The sequence below is a fragment of the Clupea harengus genome, chromosome 3 (assembly GCF_900700415.2).
Source record: "Clupea harengus chromosome 3, Ch_v2.0.2, whole genome shotgun sequence".
Lineage (NCBI taxonomy): Eukaryota > Metazoa > Chordata > Actinopteri > Clupeiformes > Clupeidae > Clupea > Clupea harengus.
In genome coordinates this window covers 12,087,681-12,113,311 of record NC_045154.1, presented here as the reverse complement: position 1 = coordinate 12,113,311, position 25,631 = coordinate 12,087,681, and the positions used below count along the sequence as shown (strand labels likewise).

General features: G+C 42.8%; 1 protein-coding gene across 2 annotated transcripts; it reads right to left on the bottom strand.

Moving 5' to 3' along the window:
• Window positions 1-426: 426 nt before the first annotated feature.
• LOC105892128 (kelch-like protein 25) lies at window positions 427-25,021 on the bottom strand. Of its 2 annotated transcripts, XM_031564584.2 has the most exons (4): window positions 24,705-25,021; window positions 21,495-21,609; window positions 18,654-20,498; window positions 427-1,644 (listed from the first exon to the last, which is right to left on the bottom strand). In XM_031564584.2, exons 2-3 carry the CDS (start codon window positions 21,556-21,558, stop codon window positions 18,685-18,687), a joined length of 1,878 nt encoding a protein of 625 aa, XP_031420444.1. In that variant the 5' UTR covers window positions 21,559-21,609; window positions 24,705-25,021; the 3' UTR covers window positions 427-1,644; window positions 18,654-18,684. The 2 variants fall into 2 exon arrangements, with proteins under 2 accessions (XP_031420444.1, XP_012673812.1); XM_012818358.3 differs by lacking the exon at window positions 21,495-21,609 and having other exon boundaries at window positions 24,705-25,018.
• Window positions 25,022-25,631: the final 610 nt, after the last annotated feature.

Genomic DNA, 25,631 nt, shown 5'->3' with positions numbered 1-25,631 from the left:
GCTCTTCACTCCACACATAGTGGTGTGTGTGTATGTGTGGGCATCATTTCAATATTTAAGTCTTGCTATTTTCCATTTCTAAGCCAGCAGCAACCAGAGGCAGACAATTATACTGACATGTTATCTCTGAAAAAATAAAAACCCTCTTAAGTCTGCATAGACTCGAATATTTCAAATCATCAGAGTTTCAACTAAATCCTGAAAGCCTATGTCAGTTTTGGATAGAATTTCTAATTTGGGAAACTGTTTAAATAAATCCCCATATGGATTTGAAAACGACACTGTAACACAGAGGCAACCACTTAGGGGACTTATTTCGTCTTCCTCAAAGCGTATCGGGCATCTTGTGTGGTGAAGGGTATTGAGAACACTGGCGCTCACTGGTGTCTTAAGCACTGAGACTCGATACTTCAGAGAGAAGCCTGATAACATGTCAGAAAGCCATTTATTCAAACCCTTCCGCAGAGTCAATCAACAACAAAAACAACTTCTACCAGTCAAGAGGCACCAGGAAATCAGTTCTCAGGCAGGCTCTACATGATGCGGGTCTCTTAATCCACGAGACGCGGCCGCTCCCCGCCCTGGAGAAAGCTTAAGAAGCTGAGTCATCTTTGTGAAAAGAATGTGAAACCTACGCTCTTCCAAAAAATTGTCTTCAGAAAGGCAGAAACGTGCTCCGTCTTCTCTTCTAGTCTTTTATCTTCATTTCTCTCAATGTCACTCTTCAGACGTACTCCATAAAGTCAACGTTCATTTAACAAGCCCGCAATCCTCCCAAATCAGTATCAAACTTACAGTGGCAAGTGCAATTGTAAATCACTAGAACACATATATTAACTGCAATGCAATTACTAACTTTTTTCATTACTTCAGATATCTATTAATAATCAAAAAGATCAGTCTGTTGTGCCATGGAATTGGAGGAGCCTCCAGGAATTGTTTTACAGGTAGTTAAATAAATAGCAGGAATCCTCTTTCAAACGGTAAACCTGTACTGCAACCCAGGTTGTGTGTTTTGTTTGTGTATTTCATTAAAAACAGTCTTTCAACCGCTTAAAAACAGTGGGATTCATGATTAAGTGTCTGTGTGCTCGTGGTTCCAAGGATGGTGATCAGTGCTGTATGGAAGAGATGACGATGGTTGTCAGAACCACAGGACCCGAATCAGTCCTGTAACCTTGCTGGTCAGAGACTGCCTGTAGGAATGATACAAACACCCTTAACAGTGTTCCACATCTGTGCAAACTGAGAGAGGCTTTAGGTGACAACAGCAACAGACAAACAATAACAGAAACAGCAAGAAGACCTCTTTTGTTAAGCTACTGATTTGATGTCACCAGGTAGGCATTTTTTCACAGTGACGTCCGAAAAACCGTCCTCGGAAGCTTCTCTGGCCCTCAGGTGTCCCTTCCGTTGTGCTCTTATGGAGATAATCGGGCCATTTGGCACCCGAAAGGACATTTTTTGAAGGGTAGTGAGGTGAGAGGCTTTCTGAACTTATAGCTCTTAGCTGAGTAGCACATCCAGAGATCTGCTCCATCCATGCTGCTCCATCTGCACTTAGACACTCACACAAACACAGTTTTGCAGGGAGACTGCTGGGGGTGATGGATGTCTTCCTCCACAGTCAGGTATATGTGATGCCTGCATAGAAAGAGAGGGAGAGACAGAGAGTTTATTTCAAAATGAGGAATTAAACTTGTTAAAGTGTGTGTGTGTGTGTGTGTGTGTGTGTGCATTCCACCTAAACTGGATGAGCTTGGAGACTCACCATCAGGCACACAATCAATTCATCAGCTATCTGTGGACCTGAGCACAGAGTGGGTCAGCTCCTCCTCTGCAACAGTCGAGTCATTGCGTTCTCGTATTACCGCAGGGCACTGAACAGACAGCAGATCGACACACCCAGCCCCACTGCTTCCTATTGTTGCAGATTCCTCTTTCATTTGAGGGAGGTATTATTGATCACTGGCAAAATGAACGGCACAATGTGAGACTCTCCAAGGTGCTCTAATCCTTGGAAATGGAGTCTAGCTTACTGAGTAAAAGCTGCTGACTTGACTCATTTTCAATAACTTGAGAAAATGCGAAATGCAAACTCATTGCACAGGGGGTAAATAATGATGACTGATTAAATTTGAGATGCTCTCGACCACTAGACTGATCATACAACTCCGAGTTCTCATAAGTTTAGTCATGACCTATGATTGGGCCTCCGTACCTATATGTGAGACTTTGTGTCAGTATAGGTGGCAAGGACAGAAGTGACTCGCAGAGGTGAGAACAGAGGTGCATTCTCATAGAGTACAGATCATACTAATGAATACATTGGGTTAAAAGTCATGAACCAGGACACAGATCATTGAGTATTATAGCAAATCGTAACTGCAATACTTGGACATAAAGTAACTGACAATACCTAAAGAGCCATTGTACTGGGTCTTGGAACTCCATCCAGATATCTGGAAGAGTGGCTATTGTTGTTGATCTGCTCAACAACTAACCGCCTTTATGGTGTATGATGTTGACTAGTGTAGGTAAATATGCAGGTCCAAGTCTCAGATGGCTGATAGGGTTTGACCGACTTTACATCTCTCTGTCTGAATGACCTCAGGTTGTGGGTCATAAACTCTGTGGACAACTAAAAGAAGAACTCTTACTGCGTTGTTCAACATGACTATTTCAGTGTAGTCCTACTTGTGCTGTAGTCCTTCTAGGAACAGACTATCAAGATTATGCTTCAGGCTTCAGGGAGACGATGTATCTATTTCATCATCCAAACTTCAATAGAATCAAGATACAATTCTAAGCGATGACACAAACGAACTTGACAAAACTGTTACACCACTTTACAATACTACCCAAGAACGGAAGTAGTTTGTCCGTGTGATTATGTTGACATTTATAATATTGATCTCCATTTTTTTCATAACCTCTCCTTGATCTTCGCCACACAGTTTAGGGAGGAGACAACTATCTCCCACTCCTTTGCTCTTCTGTCAGCACTGCAAAAAATACATCAAAAGGACCGCAAAGCCATGGCAGGGCTGCTCCATCACTCTCACAGGACCACGTTAGACCATGCATCACCAGGGCTGGGAGAGACCAGGGGCCCACTAAGCCAAATGTCCACAAATACCCTTGGTAGGTGGGGGTGGGGAAGACTGCAGGAAGCTGTCAAACCTCTTTGATTTCAACAAAAGAGCAGTTAGGTCAGGTATCATGTTCTCTTTTTTGCTCAGTGATATCAGTGCCTGGGGTATGGATCAGTCCATTGCGAGAGGAAGTATGGCTATTGTAAAGCAACAAAGAACAGCGCTGCAGGAACCATAGATTTGTTGCAAAATTGGGACCAATGTTAGAGCCTTGACCTGAAAGCAGAAACTTGAAAACCCTATAGGGATTCTGGGAACACATTATGGAGAATGTAGACTAAAGTGACTGACTAATTACAAGACACTTTGTGTTAAGTTTGGCTTAATCACTCACACACACTATGAATGAGTCAAATGAATGAGTTAACACTTTCAAACCCATAATTATCGTATTGTTGTAGCGCTTCAGAAATACAATGGATCCAAGACTTGTGGTTCTTTTCACTGCCTTCAGAGGGCTGGAGAACCCTTGTGCAATATGTAAGGGATAATGTATTGTCTGGAGGTCGTTATCCAAAAATAAATCCCGACGGGGCGAACAACACCCCGACGCGCAGCGGAGGGGTGTTATTTCGTCCTGAAGGGATTTATTTTTGGATAACGACCGACGGACACTACATTATCCCGCTTATTATACGGTTACTTGCCAAAAACTATAGAAGACATTCCTCCAAAATACCTCTTTTTAATGATTTAGTTGCCGTTTCGTGATTTCCGCTAAGAAATAAATAGTTCTTCAAGCAAATAGAACTTTTAAGTTTCAGGTGTTGCGTAGCAACCCATTACTTGCTGACTTCAAATTACAATGAGTCTGTTACGTTAAATGACCGGACTACTTGCGGAATGATATGAAAGATGTGAATTAGAAGCAAAAAAACCCGTTGCCAATGACAGCGGTCAATATCTTTTCGCAGCGGTGAATATCAGGAAATATTCACCGGCGAACGTTGGGATGGCCCATTCAAATCAACGGAACTTTTTGGAACATTCTGAAGAGCCGTATAATAAGATCTCATAACAACCATTGTTCCATCATAAATTATCTCATAACAATCATTGTTCCATGTAGTAGCCTACACCACAAAGACAATCTTCTAAGCACAGCAAGCACACACCCTGTTGGTGAACCCCTCTACTGAAAAATGATGAGGCTATTGGAACCCTTACATCTTTACATCAGTGCCAAGGCCAACCTGAACCGATGTATAGAATATAGCGTTGAGGTTTTAGTTTTAAGAGTTTTATTTCAGATTTACATTGAATTTTGTTCAATGATGAAATGATTCTGAAATGATGACTCCCTTCTCTTGTGGGGTAGTGTTGTGAGAAATAGTTCACACCTAGGCATTTCTAGTAATACTAACCACACCTGAATACTAGTAATACTAACCACACCTTCCCTCAACCCTCACACACACACACACACACCAACCAAACACCCACACACAAAAATCCATCCGCTGTGGAGCTGAGGCTCGGCCGGCTTACCAGCCGCTAATCCCATCCTCATCACCTTGGCATGTTTGCACCACGTTTACAGCTTCATGCTAATCCGCTTCCTCTGCAGTGTGAAAGCTCTAGGCCAGCGGTGGCAGCTGCAGCAGCAATCAAACTATTTTGTAATGCTTCACAGTCAACTTGTATGGGTGGAGATGAGGGTAACACCACTTAAAAACATGTCAAACATAACTACTTTACTCCGCACAAACTTTGCTATCGCACTGCATGAAATTGGGCATTGGTAAAATTGGGGACTGCGTTATTGTGGGAATTCATAATGGATTTGTGGCAATGGAGGTGGTGAAGTGTAGTGTCCTATCCTGATATTAGGCCTCGAGATCTCTCTCTCTATATACTGTATATATATATATATATATATATACACACACACACACACACACACACACACGTACGTACATCTGACAAAGATGCAGAACAGAGCAAGCTACCGTGTTAACCTTCAAAAACCTTCTGAGATTGCGCATGGAGTCTAGAGAGGTCAACAAGCTCTAATTATGGCTCTCTGACACTGAACATGCCCCGACAAAGTTGACAAAGTTATACCTATTGATGTTCCAACTGACCTTACAAACCACTTCCCCTATAAACATCAACAGATCACCCGAATTCCCTCACAGAATGCTCTTGCAGGGCATCCAATTAGCCACAGAAGAATTAATTTGCAAAAACAGACATAATTTTCAAAAATATTTTTTGTATTTATCTTGAATTATTTTTACTTACAAACAAAACAACCCAAATGCAGTTTGATATTACCTGGAATGGGGAGACTGGTTTCAATAATACAATTAACACAAAAGTGTTTTAAATGCCATTATGCAGCATACATACACTGTTCAAAAACTGGGTAGGAAACAATGTCATAGTCTTCTAATCCGTAAAGGTGACAAACTAATTTGGCAACACAGATCAAGTGATATCTAAGTGTATCCATCCTTACATGCACCATCTGATGACTAGGGGGCAGACTAGAGGGAATTAGGCTCAGATGGAGAAACGCTGATGACTCATGGCAATGTGTGTAATGAGTCAACTTTGCACTTGTAATGGGAGTGCCTAGTGCCATGCCCTAAAAGCTCACTGCATCTGGTGGCAGTTTAAACGAGGTTGGCCTTACGCACAGGACTCAGCCAAAATGTACCCAGCATGGGGAAGTGTGTGTGTGTGTGTGTGTGTGTGTGTGTGTGTGTGTGTGTGTGTGTGGAGGGGTGTTTGCTGTGCTGTCTGCTCCATAATACCACAGATGGCTGTGGATAAGCGCAGACTCCAGTACCTATCAGACGGGCCACCACTTCCAGTTGGCGAACCTGTGTGCCGGGCCAAAACGCCATGTTCCCAGGTACAGAAACACGCCAATGGCACAAAGGCAGATCAGATTATATCAGAGCAATCCGATTTACGGTCCTGGAAACAGAGAAACAATTAGCTGCTTCAGTTTTTCTGGATGCCGGGGGTGGGGCCAGGGGTTTCAGGGCCAGTCCAACTGGCAAATAACCTGGATTAGTGCCGCACAATGCAGTACAGCGCAATAAAAAGTGCTCACTAAGCAGGAACCATCAGCAGAGCAGATCTCACTGGCATGTTGAGTGACTTGCAGCTGCTGGGTCACATGGCTCCATTCTACCAAATCTCACCCAAATCTCTTCCTAACCTCACTTTCACCGGAGCCACATACCACCTGCATGTCCTAAATGCTGCTCTGCTACATTGAACTGGGGTATGTGGCTGTATGGGCCGAAACCTGCTCTGCCTGTATTCCTTCTTGCAAAGAAGGCTCACTGAAGAACGAAGTTCATTTTTTCACGTTTTCAGAGCTAAAAAGAGCATGCAGGTACGCAGTTAATGAGATGAAAAGAGTTATGAAATAATTGACAAACAATAAATAAGTAAATGGATGACAAACTTTGTGATGGCTGCCATTAAAAATGATTCAAGGAATTAGGATTAGGAAACAGCAACAGGTGGTTGATTGCAAGGTTTATAATGACAAGACATCCAAGGACTGTATCAAGACTTTACCATCCTGTTTTGTTGTCATTGTCACTTGGAAAATGCTAATATAAAAAAGGGAGGCTTGCTTTGACCGCTACAGAAACTTGCAATAGAATCTATGTGCCTTGAAAGAGACACAAGCGTATCTTTTGTATCTTTTCCCTGTAAAATGCTGTTTTTATATGCCATATAACCATAATATGAGCCAAATAAATCCTTGGAAACGGCTTAATACAAGAAAAGGAAATGGACAAAAGTATTATTGCTCTGAAAGGGTATGTAGTATAGTCAGGCACTGAAATTACACATTGCAGTGATGTGAGCCTGTTTTAGGGACAAACTCTTACAGCCCCAGATCTAGTAAGCGCCTCTACCACACATATCAAAACCCGTCTGGCTTCTGCTTATTTACCACATTTTTTTTTTTTTTATCAAAAGTGACCTCTGGTGCAGTGAATATGTGTCCTCTGGAAGCTTAAATGCACAATATGTGTACACAATCTTTATAAGCAACACAGGGAATCAACTGTCGACTTCCATGCAATTATTTCTGCATCTCTTCTTGTTCTTAAATCCAAACTACCCACTGTCTCCACTACTCTAACAATGGAGACAAACTGGACTAGTTCCTAGAAGCTTTCAAAACCATAAATGAGAGACTCCTCGTTTTTCTTCAGCACCTACATTTATTACTCACAGAAAAAAAAAAGGTTTTTGTATTGTTCAGATATTGAGGAGATGAATGTTGACTGCCTGATTGTGGGGTAAAACCACATGGTGCTGATCACGGGAGAAACCAGATCTATGTATGTATAGTAGAGATGCAACGGTATCAATATGTCAAACATCCTCTACTGTTCAATACGTACACGTAAACCGCAGAACTACGATTTGCCTGTAATTTTCATTTCATTTCCAAAACTTGCTTATTGCGCTGCAGACTGCACCCACGTTATACATTCAGATCCACAAAACATCTCTGGAGCCTCTCAGAACTTCCCTGGAGCCTATCAGCGCTCTGTATGCAAATAGGAGCCGGAGAGAGGGGAAAAATTCCCCAAATTCTCTGAACTCCAACTTGACAATGGCGAACGCAAGCTAGACAGAAAAAAGCCACTTTGAAGAGGCACCACTGTCTTTCAAAACTGCTGTGTGAACATTTTGGATTCAGCGTTCAATATGATGACGAGGGTATGAAGACCGTAAACAAACAAAGTACAGTCTGCAAGCATTGCTTTGCCAATGTTGGCTACTTGAGTGGAAACGGCTGAAGAGGTGTCATGTTGACTGTCTTATGGCACGGTGGCTCAGTTGCTTACACTGCTGCCTCACAGCAAGAAGGTCATGGGTTCGATTCCCGCATGGGGCGCTGTTGGCTCTGGGGGGCAGGTCTTCCCCAGAGTGCACAGTGCTCAGGTGGGCTATCTCCCGGGCCTTTCTGTGTGGAGTTTGCATGTTCTCCCCGTGTTCACAAGGGGTTTCCTCCACTAAGAACCCCAACAGTAAAAACATGCAAAATAACAGAACTCATGTCCATCCCTGACCAAAGATGGACAGTTCACTTCACTTGGTCCCCGGGCGCTGCAAAGCTGCCCACTGCTCCTGGGGGGTCCTTGAGGAAGGACGGTCCAGGATGGGAAAAAGCAGAAAATAAATTCACCTCAGGCCTACCTGCGTGTGTGTGTGTGTGTGTGTCCTGTGTCGCCTCCATATATGCACGTGTGTGTTCCAGTGTGTCGTGTGTGCCATTAAAAACCTGACAAAGGTCTTAATTATTATGGTCCTCATTGGAGGCTCTGACATACCAACACCAACACTTTAATTGACTAACATCAGTCCTCCAACAGGATAAACAAGAATGGAAAAATGTCTGGCCTTATTTTCGTATGCATGTATTGCAGATTCATGTATTTCAAGTGGACAGGAGCCAAGTATGTTTCCCTGTACCATCTCTCTTGTACAGGGATCACCTCAAGAGAAGTTTATCAGATGGACACTTACAGGACATATTTAAAAAATACACTAATACTCAAAGCTGTAGCCTGTACACGTGCATACATGGTAAAAAGTCTTTCCACAAATCACTTTTTGCCCCTTCTACAGTCCTTTCAGTCAAGTTAATAACTGCCCTACTTCAGATCAACAGGGATTCAGAGAGTACACCCTGCCTACATCCTAAAATAAGAATCTAATCAAGTCTGATTCACCCCCAGCTGCTTCCAGGCAGTCACAGCACACCAAGGCATAAGAGAGTCCAATTATACCTCCAGCTCCACATAAATCACTGTACTGAAGTCATCTGAAGTAGACGAACATATACAGGAGGTCACGCAAGGGTTCTTGGACACAAGGAGACGCTTGACAGGGGTGGAACCAGGACCTTAAAATATTAAGGGTAAAAGTGCATGGACATGGCCTTTTCATTTACTCTCTAGGGTCCACCCCCACTGGTCTGAAGAGGCCTTTAGCGGTTCCAATGAGCTTTAAAGACTATTCATTCCCCTCCCTTAGTCCCATTCCATCCCTTCTTGGTTGTTCTTAGATGTACACACATGCCACACCCCCAGTCGCAATGCAACCATGTTTGGATAGTGCATGGGTATAATCACCTCAATGTCCACACCGGAGAAAGTGTGGATGAAAGACAAATGGCTTGATTCTTCCTGGCTGGGTATTTTTCATCACTGCGTTATTATCTGTAATTCATTTCAAGTTCCATGCCATGGAGATATGAATGTTCTGTCATATGTGTTATGTCGCTACCAAACTTTCCTGAAAAGGTGTAGCCATCAAGACAACATATTCATCCAACAATGGACTTGATTACTATGGGACTGGTTCACCAGTGGAAGAGGGCAGGAGTGCAGTGTTGCAATTTCCACACAAAAAAACCTAGACATCAATGTATTATTTTAATGTGGATTAGCCCTGCCTGCATAATAATCATGCGGTAATCAGCATCAGCAACAGCAGTGTGTGTGTGTGTGTGTCTCCTTAAATTTCAGAATGCAATGCCAGGAAAAGCTGGATTTGGGCATCAGGCTGAGGTTGGCAGTGGTCACAAACAAATCCAGGCTGCAGTAAGTAAGAGGAAGGTTACAAGGCTTTTTAGACCCAGCTCAGATTCTTTGCCGTCATCAGATTGACAAGGATTGAGATGTCATCCTTTGCTGATGGTATAGATGCTCAGGTGCTCTTAACCTTGTCGCCTTCGAACTTCACATCAATCATATTATACAGTCGTGGGTCTGCTCAACAAGCTATTTAAGTAAGAATTTGGAGCTTGCAATAAGATTGTTGTAAACAATTCCACATTTTCATTTAGCAATGGACTATAACTCCTATTTTTAGTCCATCAACTTAGAGAAATGACACTTAATCTGTAAATACAGATTCTCAGGCTGAAAAATTAAAATAGAAAGATTTTTCCAAGTTAGAGTATCCTGAGGGAACCTGACCTGAATTATGACCAATTATGATAACCACAAAAGAAAAAATCTGTTTTAAGAACAGTAATTAACACATTGGTTAGGAACCATCAAGAGTGCATCTGAATTGCACTATAATGCAATGTTCCTAAGAACAACACAAATGTCTGTTTTTCAATGTCAACATTAAGTAGCCACACATCAAAACATTGGATGAGAGCAATAATAAAATCATAACAAAAATCATACTTAAAAAAATATCCTGTAGATAAGGCAGACATGATGACCCATCACTCAATCAATTTCTCCGAGACCTTTATCTAAAAAGCTCCTTTAAATCTCAAGCAACCGACAGTAGTGGGAGGTCTGATGTATTTTTATCAGTGTAGAGGCTCCCTTGCCATCACACCTGTGACCTCCATGCGTCTGGCACCCAGCTCTCCCGGCTGTGCGACAGGGACACAGCATAAGCGGTGGGTAAAGGGAGATGAATCACTTTCTTTTTAACTTTACGTACATCAGATGTTTTTAAATTAGTTATGTTTAGTCATACATCAATTGTGGAACACAATGGTATTCATTAAAACAAATATATGGATTCATTCTTGTACATCATTGCTGGGACGTGTATGGATCCCTGCTTCCTCCGACACAATAACATGACAAGCATTTCTGCAAAGACAATTTCATTTTTCAAGTATCTAAGGGTTTTTCCTTGAAGGAGTAATGTCACCTGAGAGACATTTAAGTCTAAGAATAGGGCTGATGAAAATAATCTCAATGTTCAACACATGGTGCTGGAAAACTCTCTCCCAGGTGGTCTACACATATCTGGTAATGACATGGTGAATGACATCCTGAACTGAGCTGTAGACGGAGACTTGGTGCATCAGCCCTGAAGAGAGCTCAGTAGGGTAGGGTAAGAGGCAACCATGAGGCAGGTGAAGCAGCCTCTCCCTCCATCTGTCTCTCTGCATCAGACCTGTCTCACTCTCCTGGCACTTCTGCTCCTCTTCTGTCTCCTCTAGTTTCACCTTCTTCCATCTGTCTGTTGCTATGTGTCACCTGTAAGTCACTCTGTCCTCCTACACACACACACACACACACACACACACACACACACTCTTCCTCTCTCCATCTTCTAGTCCTGTGTCCCCCTGTAGATTCACTCTTGCTCCCTTTCTCACTGCCTGTCTCCAGCTGGCTGCTGCAGTTCTTGAAATATTTATGGCATGAAACAGGATTCCCAGGCCAACTCCAGTGCGCATCATTCATGCAGCCCCCCCCCCATTTCTCTCTCTCTCTCTGAACCAGTGTAGCGTAATGAACACATAGGTATTTATAAACACCATCCAGCAGCCGTGCTGACCAGTGCCTAGCCCCCAAGTCGGAAAAGGGTTTTCAGGATGTCAGATAGCATCAACAGAGCTGGATAAGAGCTGTTTGACCCTTTCTGGGTCGTTCTGCTGTAATATTAAAGGGATGCAGATTGGTCTTATGTTTTGCAGTAGAAACTTAAGATGTTCTCCCTCCAAGCCAGTTCTTGTGTACCCAAAACTACGATGAGTACCAGCGGCTCCCCTGACGGCAGCTGAACCAGAAGCAGATGGGCTTTCCCTGGTCTGGCGTTGGTCTAAGCTGTGATCCAGCTAAGCTAGCAAGTGGGGCCAGAAAAGCCTGGAGGCTTTCTTTTGTTTTTCGGTCCCCTCATGGCTTCATCAGAACCTGAAGCTTTGCCTGGCCACCTGTTACTCTGTGAGGAAGAGACTGCTGCTGATGCCTGTGTGTCACAGACAGAGGAGTGTGTGTTAGAAAGTGTGTGAGATAGAGAGGGGGAGGTGTTAATGATTAATCATAGGAGAGACGGTTTACACATCTTCAGGGAAAGGACCCAGATGGCTGTGGCCATGATGGGACAGGAATTGGACAGGCAGCAGCAGCAGCAGGAGGAGGAAGAGGAATGAGGATGTGCCTGAACAACAACCTGGGGTGGTTCTCTGGATAAGGGAAACTGCTCAAAATCTCAAGCCATCTCTCCAGTGATCTTGGAGCTGGAACAGATGTGAAAGTTGTGCTTTCTGTAATGAAAACAGGGCCGATGTGTAGAACTGCTGGCTCCAACTCCAGCAACTGAGGCCGGACCTAAAAAGGTGCCTTGTTTCACTTGCAGTATACAACTGAAGCGAGTACATCCGTGTACAATATCACTTAAATGTTGCAGTAATTGCATTAGTTGGAGTTGAACAGTAGGGTATTTGCTCCAATGTACCAACCTTGCTTCTAAGGAGCATGAATGAATCCTATGATTGCTGATTTGAGGTGAAGTGATACCTCTCTAGAATTCTTCAACATGCTATGAATAGCCTCTCTCTGCCTCAGGACTGCAGCTCAACTTCTTTCTCGCATGCACAAGAACAGACATGAATCAACAACTAACATTTTGAAGTGAGGCCTTATCTGACAAAATCATATTGTTACCAAATGAAGCTAAAATTCTGAACTGGGCAGGTGACTGACTGCCTAGTCAATGCTCTGACCTGATGGTGGTACACGAGGTAAACTCCTTGTGAAGTCTGACCACACTGATTCTGACTAGCCTAGCTAACTCTGACTAGCTGCGCTGGGTCCTGGTGGTGATGCAAGGACTGGGGGCTGTTTACATCTGAGCTTCCTGTTTATTATTCTTTAAAAAGAAGTCGAATATCTGTCCATCTCATGACTGACATGAATGTTTCACTTGACCCTATGCAAAAATAAGCCAGTCTATGGTTACATCTAAGCATCCAATTACTCACATTTTTGTTTGATCTCAATCTTAATTAGAAATTCTCATTATCATAACTGTACCTTAAAAATCACCTACCAGCCTCAGTTACTGGTTAGATCATGACTAGCCCTACCCTGTAGTAAAAATCTACAATTTCCAAGTTCGTAAAAGTTGTTTAGGAAGCCTACACCCATAGCCTGACGATGTCATACTCATAATTCTAGTCAGAATATGAGTCTGATATCGCTCCATTGGGCTGTGATTATGGGGCGTGTTTCAACCGAACCAGGAGAAAAAATGCCTCTTCGCTCAATTGGTTACCTACAACCAATCAGAACAATGTAGTATGTGACCAGGGCCAGCTGATAAATTAAACTTTTACCGGATCCCGTAGGAAGGAAGGCAAAAACATCTTTTCGATTGACAAATGCATTGCATTTCTTTGTTCCTCTTTCAAAATGAATGCACTGTCAATGTCTAAATGGACTCGAATCTATACATTTCAGCTCTCCAGCGGCAGCCATGTTTGTTGTAAACAAATTGAAACCAAGCGCCTTTTTGTGACGTGGTTGGTTACGTTACTGTTGATCATCTGTCCATCATCGTATAAAGCCCGCCTTGACAATTTGATTGGTACGACAATGTCTGTCCGCAGATAATTTCTCCTCAATGGAGTAATGCCAGACCGAACTTCCCAACCAAAAAATGTGTGGGCGGGGCTAAGTTCGGTCTGGTATCCAGGCTACTACACCCATGCTAAACCTTAAAATGCACTCCAAAATGGTGCTTTTGCCATAGGTGAAATTCAAGGGAGCCATCCAGAATGGGCAATCACTTATCACAGGTGTCTAGTGCCACTCCAAACACCCCTCTGGCTCCACCACTGAGTGTTGCACAAACTTCTTGAGAAATGTTCAGCTGCTCTTTGCTGGAGAGATTGTGTTGCTCTACCTCTTACCTCTACCCCTAAGGTGTTTTATTGGATTCAAATCCAGCGACATAATTGGCGAAGTCACAGTTTTCTTTTTTCTTCTTTAGAAACGCTTGCATGATTTTAGCAGTGTGCTCTGGATCGTAATCATGCTGGATTATTCCTGAACTCCCAAGATTCTGGAGGCTGGGAGTCATCTTGTCAGCCAGTATTTTGGTGTATCCACATTTATTCATGGTGCTGTCATGGCAAAAAGTGACCGGGTGCCAAAAAGAGCCCGGGTGATGTAATATTGGCTTTCGAACGACTCTTGAGTGACAGTTGCCATACCAACGTTAGCATTACGTCACCCGGGCTCTTTTTGAAAGTCAGACAACCTCAATAACGCAATTTACCCCAGAGCATCTCGCATTATACTTCGCTACCTGAGACCAGCTTGCCTGTATTTTACCTGCAATAAACCAAGCAAAACAACCATGTGCTTGATGTTTGACTGTGTTAGGAAAGTTGTTGACTCACAACTTTGTTATAGTGTCAAAGTAAGTACATTTCAACCGGTTTCGCCGCTAGCATCTCGTTAGCGATTACTCCGTTAGCTGGGGCACATTATTTTGCTTAGTGTTTAGCTAGCAAGCTAGTATGAACTCTCCCAAGTCTTTCTAAATAGGCCTATATCAACAAATAATGGTAGATCTTAAATTATTTAAGATGTTAGCAAATGAACTGGCTGGCTTGCTAAAAAGGTAGATGAACAAGCACCGTATATTATTTAAGATGTTAGCAAATGAACTGGCTGGCTTGCTAAAAAGGTAGATGAACAAGCACCGTATAGTATTTAAGATGTTAGCAAATTAACTTGCTGGCTTGCTTAAAAGGTAGATGAACAAGCACCATATATTATTTAAGATGTTATTCAATTAACTGGCTAGCTTGCTTAAAAGGTATATGAACAAGCACCGTACCGTATATTATTTAAGATGTGAGCAAATTAACTGGCTGGCCTGCTAAAAAGGTAGATGAACAAGCACCGTATATTATTTAAGATGTTAGCAAATTAACTGGCTGGCTTGCTAAAACGGTAGATAAACAAGCACCGTATATCAGTATATTTTCTCCTTGTTATAAAAACGAATTTCTACTCTAAACAATTTCAATTGAAATGCAAATGATGATGTAAACGGCTAAAATGGAACACTTTATTTACCGGGTAAAAATTTGTTTAGTCACAATATATAGCGATTAAAAAAGTAGTATTGACTGCAAATGTTGATGTACAGGATACCGGCAGGTGTAGCTAAAACGGAATACTTAGTATAGGCACAATATTAAGTGACTAACAAGTAGCTGATGGCTTTCGAACGACTCTTGAGACTGACCAAAAAGTGCCCGGGTTACGTAGTGACCGGGTTACGTAATGCAAGCGTTGGTATAGCAACTGTCACTCAAAAGTCGTTCGAAAGCCAATATTACATCACCCGGGCTCTTTTTGGCACCCGGTCACTTTTTGCCATGACAGTGCCATCTAAAAATGTCATCTCCCCAACATCTTTTGCAATCATGCAGCCTCATATCACACTCCCACCGCCTTGCTTCACTGTCGGGACTTTGCATTTACTGTGGTAGTCCTGGCCAGGTTCACACCAAACATACTGGAGATGCCCTATCTGGGTTGAATGTAAATGCCTGTATTTTCAATATAGGCTTTCTAAAGTATTTGTTTTTGATTGTTCATAACAGGGAATAATCTACCTGTCAATTTAGAAATAATGCAATTATTGAAAGGTGATACTATTTTGGAACCATTTGACATTTAAGTGATATTGCACAGGGGTGTACTCACTTGTTATATACTGTATGCGTGGCCCCCATAGATGCAGGAGAAGCATAATGAAGAAAACTGATCGTAAATCTGGCTAAGAATCTAAGCCTCATTCTCCAACTCAAACTTTTCTCATCAGTCCAACTGAATAGCTCAGATTATTTCAATGGAAGGTAGTAGGGATGGGCATAATTAATCGACGATCGATTAATTGATCATTAAGAATTTCCTCGATGAAATTATTTTTTCATCAATTAAAACTAATGCATGTTCTGTTGCGTAGTGTGCGTGTAATTTATTTATTTTAGGGCTGTCAAAGTTAACACGTTATTCTATGAGATTATTGTGGCCGAGATTAATGCAATAAAATATTTGAACGCAGTTAACGCAACTGTGTTTACTTCCGGTGCGCGTTGACCCATGGCACGAAACTGCCGCGTGTCTGCAAGTCAGTTAGATAGAAGAGACCGAGACGGTAGTTGAAGATAGAGAGAGCTGAGGGATTGTTGGGCGGAAAGTTTCTGTTTAAGAGGCAAAATGACAGAACAATCGACAAAACTAAAGTTGTATGTAGCATTTGTCAAGCTGAATGTAGCTATTACAGAAGCAGCTCGTCTTTAAGTTATCACCTTAATGCAAAGCACCCGACAGAAAGCAGTCCCAGGTTAGATGGTCGCCAACCCACACTCCACGACTTCTCTAGGAAATGAACTAGACCAGTCCGTGAAAAGGTTACCAACGCTGTAGCAGTTTAGGTTGCCGGTGACTGTCGGCCCATCAACATAGTTGAAGACGGTGGGCTGACTGAGGTGATTCGAATTGCTTCAGGGGACAATTCTTACGATTTACCGTCGAGGGGCACCATTGTGTCTCGCATATATTCCTTGTATGACGGCGAGAGAGCACGAAAAAAATACAATTGAACAACAGTGTCTAAAATACACGCTGTCTGAAGTGATTACTCGTTAATTTATAAGATTTAGTCTTGAGAAGAAAACAAACTTTTAATCACGATGAATCTAGATGAATGAATTTCAAAATGTGAGATTAATTAGTTAGAGAGAAAAAAAAAGTTGTGTTTATGAGCACCGGCTTCTAGCTGTCGGCTCCGCTGCTTAAGAGTACAGCAGCGCATATTTTCAAGTGTAACCATTGAACGGATCCCGTTTAACTGCCACAAGAGTTGTCCATCTTGTAAGTTTAACTGCCACAAGAGTTGTTCATCTTGTAATAAAGATCTCAATGAGGAAACACGCTGTGTTTTTTTCTATTTTCACTGCATTTTAATATAGCCTATAAATAGTGAATTTTAATATAAAAATATTAATGATTAATCGAAAATCGATCGTTAATTCTCCCGACGATCGATTAAGACAATTTAATCGAATGCCCATCCCTAGAAGGTAGACTCTTCTAACCAGGAAGATCCCAGATTCCTCTGTGTGGGCTTGGAACTCATTGGGGAGCATGACATGGCATCTACCAGGAACACACATTCCCATTCTACTTACACACAGTGGTACAGACATCCCCACATGACAGGCTGGAAATGCAGCTACCAGCAACAAAGAGGAAAACGGACCAGGTACGACAACTCCTTGCTGTAGGAGAAAGAAGATGGCCACGGATACTGGAAGAATTAAGGAGTACAAGAGGTTGGAAGGCAGGAAGAGTTCAACCAGGCAGAAGACAGTAGGCAGGATCAGTCATTGTAGTAGCAAGTACTGCTCACCTTACTGACCGCTGAAGTAGCAAGTACCACTCACCTTACCACTCACAAAACTAACCGAATCAAATGCAACAAAAACATGAACCTTAGTTCTGACCTTGGTCTGGGTGTGAAAATGCCCTAAAGCTGCATTGCTTCGGTTATATAAAGTCATTCACTAAAGTCAAGCATAAAATATCAGTAGGCAATCTTCATTGCATGTCAGACAAAACTATTTTTTCACTCTTGCCACTACCTCAGGAGAACTGCGGGAAATGTTTGCTTGTCTTTTAGACCTCATTATTTATTGACGAGGTAGCAGAATATTATGTAAACAGCTTATGGAATCATTATGAAGGTCTTTCTTCAGGCTGCAGGCTATATTTAGTACTGTGTGATGGTGTGTGGACTAGTCTTCCGAACTTGGAACTGACAATGGGATTGGCAGCAGCAGGCCGTGACAGTAGCCCGTCCTCGATAGGACAGTCAGTAATTACAGCAGATTGAGCTGCAGCGGGTGTTCTCCAGCTTGTGAGCTAATAGGCAATTGACTACAGAGCCTCTGTAATGCAGATCACAAATCAATGAGTGGAGTGGTTCATCGGTTCTCCGTTAGAGAAGTGTCCCATTGATCTGAGTGAGGGGCAGTGGAGAATGTTAGCTCTGACAGAGCAGAAGCGGCTGTGTTCCAGCAAACCTTGGTCAACCCAACTTCACTTTCTCTCCAAAGGTTTCACACCTCTCCCCCGCATCACTGACATCCGTCCCATCCCATGAAAACCAGGAAGTATTGCATGGCCTCTGATTTAAAGGCGCAGTCCTTGATTCTAATCCCATACACTTTGTCAAAATCAACAAATTGCTCTTCACGCTACTCTAGCTGTCCATTCAGTGTTTGCCCTTAACAAAACTCAGATGTTTGTACACAGTCCAAGATCTGGGACACAATGGCTCGGACCGAGCCATAAACAATCCCAGTCAATCGACACACATGCTTCAGGAGCACAGAAGGGATGGATATAATTTGATTGGCTGTTGAGCTGAAATATCAACAACCTTTTGTAAAACTGAATCTTCAACATGATGCTGTCTAAACAAGCATAGCCGACTTACCTCTATTTATCTTACATAAATCAACATGTTTGTCAGTATATGTCAAGTTCTGGCTGACTACATGTTCTTTAACCTTTGTGATGAAAATTTCCATGGTATTTCTTCCCACATAAAGTCATGCACTATTACATTTTCATTAAAAAAAAACGTGTACAGTAAAAGAATGAGCAGCATGCAATTAAAACAATAGTAATGCTTAAAAAATAGAAATGCTCTTACCCAATTTGATTTCACTTCCAAATTGAGCCTATTAAGCAGGAAGATGTTTCCAAGTGCTCACAAAAGCTGTTGGAATTAATGAATAAGGCACTGTAGTTATACTGTTCCAGCTGTCCGATATCGGATCATAACAGTCTAGTGTTTTACAGCGCTGAGTCCCAAAGTAGCCGCCAACTACATATAGTTTGTTTCCCGATGCCACTGCATGACAGCTCATTCTTTTCGAGGTCATGTCACCAACGCGAGTCCACTCGGTGGTCTCACAGTCAAACCGGTAAGCAGAAGCAGCCGTAAACTCTGTGTCCCCCCCCATGATGAAGATCTGACTGCCCAGGACTGCTGCTGCAGTGTAGCGCCAAGGCTGTGGGCACTCGGCTGCAATCGACCAGCGGTTCTCCACAGGGTCGTAGCACTGCACCTTGGATGCCTTGTCCCGGTGAATTGTTGTACCACCAAAGACGAACAGCTTTATCTTAGCACTGACCACAGCAGCATTACTGACACCATCCCTGAGGGGAGCCATCATGGTCCACTTGTTGGAGAGAGGGTCATACCTCTCTACTTGCTTTAATGAAACAGAGGGTGAAGCGGGGAACACACCAGCAATGGCTGTATGGCCCCCGACCACATACAAGGAATTCTCCAACTCGGCAGAGCCATGGCCAAACCGCGCAATTAGCATGGGTGCCCCCTTCGACCATTCTTCATGGACAGTGTCATAGATCCACACATCCTTTGACACCCCGTTCTCTGAACCCCTCCCTCCCGTCACATAGACCTTGCAGCCAATGGCACAGGCACTGAACTCTTTCCTTGGACTTGGCAGGTCAGACTTTGGGATGATCTCCTTGGCTTTGTGGTCCACCTGGTAGATTTTGTCACACATGAAAGTCTGTCCCCCAAGGATTAGAAGGGTATGTCCAGCCTTCCTGGGCCTGGCGCAGGGGCTGGTTACAACTCCGTCGTTCTGCAAGATCCTCTTCTTGCATTGCATAGCCTCATCCACTATCTGCTGGCTCCTTTTGTCTGACATAACAAGCTCTTCGCACGCAACTGCCTCAATCAGGAATTCAGAGGGCAGCAGTGCTAGGCGAATGCCCCTCAGCAGATCTGGTAGGTAGTCCCTTCGACTCTCCAGGTCATAACGCACCCAGAGAATCACAGCGTTGAACACAATCTGCTCGTCCTCAATCTCCAACTCATCGCTAAGGATCAGGTCAAGCAGCTTGTCTTTGCAAAGACTGTAAAAGTCCTCAGTGTCTCTGACAGTCTCAAAGTGGACCAGGCACATCCTCCAAGATAGCTCGTACAGGCGCTTACACTGGTGGGCATCTGACAGGAGCATCATGCCCAAGCAGTTGGACGAGTGCAGATTCTTCTCAAGGAATTCCGCTGCTGCATCCCTGATATCGTGAAACTGCAGCATGTCTCCTGCCTCCAGCAGAGACTCAGCATTCTCCTCGTTAATGATAATGCGGGATGAGTAAGCAAAGTCCAGGAGAAGCTCCAGCACCTCGGGGTGCACGCTATCATGGAAGTTTACCTCACTGTCGACACTCTCGCGCAACCCCCCACTGAACATGGCCTCGAAGTAGCGGCTGCAAGCAGCCAGCACTGCCCTGTGACAGGGGAAGGAGCGGTCCCCAGCCCATAGTGTCACATCTGTGAACATGCACTGTTTTCGTAGCGTGTTCAGGTGCGTTAGCACACTGTCAGGATGCGATGGTTTGTGGAACAGCGATATGTTCATGGAGCCTGTGCTGGTCCGGGACTTGCGGTTTTCATGAACGCTGACTGACATTTTCTCCGACGCCTCCAGCGAATCACTTGTCCCAATCTCTCGAACTGCAGATAAATGCAAAAGACACATGCATGAAAGCCTCAATAATGATTCATGCAATCACATTACTTAACACACTTTAGGCTATATAAAAACTTAACTGTTGTGATTAATGCATTTCACTGCCCTGTATAAAGATCCTTTGGCCTCAGTTAATTTCACCACTAATAGAGTTTCACCACTAATAGATAATCATTATATTATACCTTCAGATATATGAAGTGCATTTATCTGTTTGACTTAAATGAATAAATAAATAAACCTCAACCAAGATCAGCATTTTAGCTGTGCTATAGGCTTTTGTACCCCATTTAATTTCATTCCAAAACTTTGGATTGCAGTTCTTTCTGTGCTTTCTTTTATTAATGTTTCAGCAACCTAGAGCTCAAGGTCATTTACAAGCATCTAACATTCAATCATGTTTAACTGCAGTTGAGTTAGACCCTAAATTTGTGGAGCATCACACTTGCTGCTCTGACGTTATTTGACAAAAGGGTCCCTGTGGACTGGACATCTTCAGGCTGCAGTGGTTAAGAGAAAACAATAAAGAAAAGTAAGGACTTTGAACAGCCAGCTCTCCCCTGGCCTGTGACATATCATGCTGTCTGTAAGGAAGTGCTGACATGCATATGTGGTCTGTTTAATTCCCAAGGCAACAGTCACAGAGGGGAACTAGAGAGGGTGGGGGCTGCAGGTAGGTGCATACGGATAAGGGAAACTGAAAGGGGGTGCAGGGCACAGGCAAAATGGAGGGTAAGTTGTGATGCACTTCTGTAATAAGCAGCTAGTGTGGTTCAACATTGCCGCTAACATTAGTCCCACAGTAATAGGTTGTGGGCAAGACATGTAGTCATTTTTATTCCAGTCACATGCAGATCAACTCTGCCAAGAACCTCCAGCGTGGGACTTGGGGTTTACCTTAGGTAGAGGCGATTTTTGTTGAACCATACTAGCAGCTTCATGGGGTCAATAGGGCTACAGGCATTTTGTCTGTCACTTACAGCGACAGAAGCTGCTGACCCAGCCACAGGCACTCAGCGTGAGGATCTGAGGGGGGGTCTGCATTGGTTCCCAAAAGATACCACTTCAACGGGTCACGCTGACAACACTGTCCCTCTGCGGGCAGGCCAAGAGATGGAGGACAGAAGGAGAAAGAATCAAGAAATAAAACAACATAGAGCTTTGTAGACCTGTACCCTAGGGAGAAGGGAAAGATACATCTTCTGCTTCCTCTGTTTTCAGGGTCCTGTTTTTTGCAATCAAATTACGTCTTTTATCCCTATCCAAACGGGAGAAAGAGTAATTCAGTGTTCTGAATCCGCTGTTTTATTTAAAGGGGCACTGCTACAGAGTTCCACAGCCATCGCAACACCATCACCTATGGCAACTGTCACTCAGTCAAGGTGCTGAATCACTGCCAGTGAACAGGCTACTTAACTTGCCCGTGCATTCATAAGGATGTGAAAGAGGCACCGCTTCATTGTAATGCCACAGAGAAGCCATGGTACAAAAGTCTCTTTTTCTGCTGAGTATTCTTCCCCAGTAAACACTGCCACTCTCCTGACTAATAGCCTTCCCGGGGTCTTTTCAGGTGGTGTGTTGGTATTCCTGTGCTTCTCAGCTTTCCAAACCAAGGCAGGGACTTGGGGAGGGGGCTTGCTATAACGCAGGGAAAGGCAGACACTGGCAAGTTCTCTCTGTGTTTGTTGACTGAGAGAGGCTTCCCAGCTGGCATGCAGTCTGTCAGTGGTTAAAACACCCATTCATCCAAATGGGTACTGGCCCGGCAGACTGCTAGTGGAGACAAGGGGAAGTTGTGCTGTTGTCAGGATATGATGCCAGTGGTTTAGGCAAGACATCCATTGCATCAGCCTCTGACCCAAGACTAGGACTGAAAGAAGGTGGCACAGTGTGGCTACATGGCACTTATCCAACGTTCAATTAAACATAAGGTTCAGTTTGCTAAGAGGTAAAAGGCAAGTAGCTATGAAAATTGCTGCAGCTTTGAGGCCATGTTCAGAAATGTATCTGAACTTCATCTAAGTGAACATAAGAATACAGTTAAAGCAGTACTGATATTGTTGAATTGATTGATACTATATTGATATTTACTAATATTATTAGGGCAGTTTTCTTGTTAAGTGAAATGACACGACGTATAACATGCCTTTGATTGACATACTGAAAGTGTGAATACAGCAGCAATAAGTCTATAAAAAGTCTGTCTCTCGACTCATCGCCCCCATACATCACACACTTCAAAGGGGTCTAGCTGTTGCCTATTATGTTTCCTAACGTTCATCAAATTGGCAAATCAAACCAACTTAAGCCACAGGTTTAGTTTTCTGAAGCAGTCTAAACTCAGTGGGAGGATTAGGAAACTAGTGTGCATTTTGCGTCACCTCAGAACTGTAAGCAACATGCGCATATGAAATGCAAGACCAATGACAAATGGTCCAAGACTTCTAGAGGAAGTGTCTTTCAACATTCCACCTGAAACTGACACACAAACTGGTCAAATCTATAGTGGAATCTGAGAGGAGTCCATAGAACTCGCATAGCCATGATCACTTAAAACGACCAGAAGACTATAATGATGTTAATTTCATTGCAGATTGAACCGAATTTCAGTTTTCACAGCAGCTCACATATGATTACGGTCACAAATTTAGATTAGGGCTGTGCGATTTTTGCTCTTCTCATCTGCAATGTAACCTAATATCTACTGTGTAGTTGTTCTCTGGCCTTATTAGTGACAACACTCTCTTCACTTTACTAACATCACCCCAGTCCAGCATTTGTTTCATTTGAATTAAAAGCATCATACTGGCACATCATGAGCGTGAATGCCAGTTTTGAACATACGATACATGGACATTAAGAAGCTGCCATCAGAGCAGCTATTCAAACTCATTATAATGAAAAACATGACAAATCCCCATTATAAAGCGTTTCCTTCAGTAATAAGGCTCGACTAATTTAGCATATTAAATACATCATCTTTCAGCATATTGTGATAGAGACATTTGTTGGCAATAAAATAATGTATACTTGATGAAAGTAAAAAACAAGAACTTTTATCTTTAGCTGTGCATTTCTGGTGTAATTGAGAGAAGTAGTCCAATCGGGATATTGGTCTGAGGTTAAAATGATCAGGATTGATTAGTCTAACTATCTAATCAGACTAAATGTGCAGACCATTTCAATAATAGATGCAAGTTGTTACCGAATATTGGTTCAGGGTAAAAGACAGTCTAATTCTACACATATGACCGAACTGCTTTGAGATAAGGACAGATTTCATCATCAATAAAAAAATGGACACATACCACTAAGTGTCTGCCAGTCAAATATTGACCTGTGGCTCAGCCAGAGACAAGATACGTCATGGAGCTTGAAAAACTACTTAATTTTCTGCATTTTCTTTCAATGCCTTGTGGTCTAATACGAAGGTCTCACGTTTCAACACCTATCTTCAATAAAACTATACCAACATGAATGCAACATAAAAGGAAACGCAAACACTAAAACATCTAATAAGCAATGCACCAGGCACTGCGTGAGTCTTCCAGGAAACCGTACACGACCAGGTCTAGCAACATGAAACAATGGTTCCCACACCTCAGGATGGTACCCTAGCCTCGTATGGAGTCACTCGGATAAATGAATCGCATCTGCATGACACTGACAACCAGGTGAATATGAAGCCACGAGCGCAAAGCATTACAAGAATGTGTATGATAACAGGCAGTAAGGTACTGACAGTAATATAAGGGCACAAACTGAGAATTATGTGCATCATTACCGCTATAGGCTTCCATCAAATACGCCAACAACATAATCAACGTCACTCCTTCGCAGTATGTGTAGGCATGCATGATAGTTTACCTCACGGGTGCAACTTGGAAGCTAGTGACGGAACAGACCTGCTTTAAGTAACCTATATTACTATCAATAAAGTACGGCCTGAACGAGGAAAACATCTTGTTAATAGTAGTCGGTTCTCAAGTTTACCGCTTAGATAAGCGCTACATCTAAACTGCTGCCGGCTACCGTAAGACAAGGGCTTGTAACTTTTGTTAGCACCCGGACTAGCTAGCCAACACTCCACAAAACCATTAAATTATGGCTAGGCTTGCTGATTTACTTGCTAACATTTAAGTCGAAATCGCATAAAGCTTCACAAACAACTAAACTAACGTCATACTTACACAAAAATACAATTACAGCGATATCCCCACGCCATCAAGCTTCGGTTCGAGTGAGGGTTTCATTATTTGTATCCATCTAAGCAACGTCTCCCAGCCTTTTCGACGCTACTTTGTTCGCGTTTGAGCCTTCAGTGGAAAGAATGTTACTGGAGTGTTCAATATCCAAAAGCGGGGTACTGGTTTTGGAGGCTGATTGACGTGATTTCTCCCAATCTTTTCCACCAGTTTTATAGATATATGCATGCGTCCAATAGTGGTCGACTATTACAAAAATGGGCGCTTTTTTACAGTCAAGTCAACCAATCGGTTTCATGACTGGGTGGGTTTCTGAATAAGCAATGAGGGCGCAACAAAACAATAGAGAAGCAGGCTACTGGCTTAATGCAGGTAGTCACTGTAACAGCGAAAACGTGCGATATTCTTGTCATATATGTATGCTACATAATATTACAACGGTAGGCCATATAATCCCATTGGTCACGACGAAACTGATTGGCATTAGTTGGTCACGTTTAAAATAATAATAATAATGATAAAAAATTACTTAAACAAATTATGCTGGTTCAATCAACCCTGTTGTTTTGGCGTTTGGGTTTGTAAATCCAGTCTAGAAGAAACACTTTAATACTCAATAGTAGTGCAGTAGAAGTAAACTATAGTTCACCACTTGCTACTTGCAGGCTTATAGGTCCCCCTAGTGGGGTATATCTGGTATTGCATATTAGACATCTTGGCCATTTCACAATCGGGGAAGGCTCAAAATTAAACCTTTTTTATTTTTAATATGCATCTGTTGAAGGACAGCAATTGTTCATGGCAATTGGCCATGGCTCACTGAAAAAAACAACATTTGTTGATTTTTGGGGGAAATTAATAAAAAAAATTGAATTTTCATATTGTCTGTCTATATGAGTAAATATTCCATCA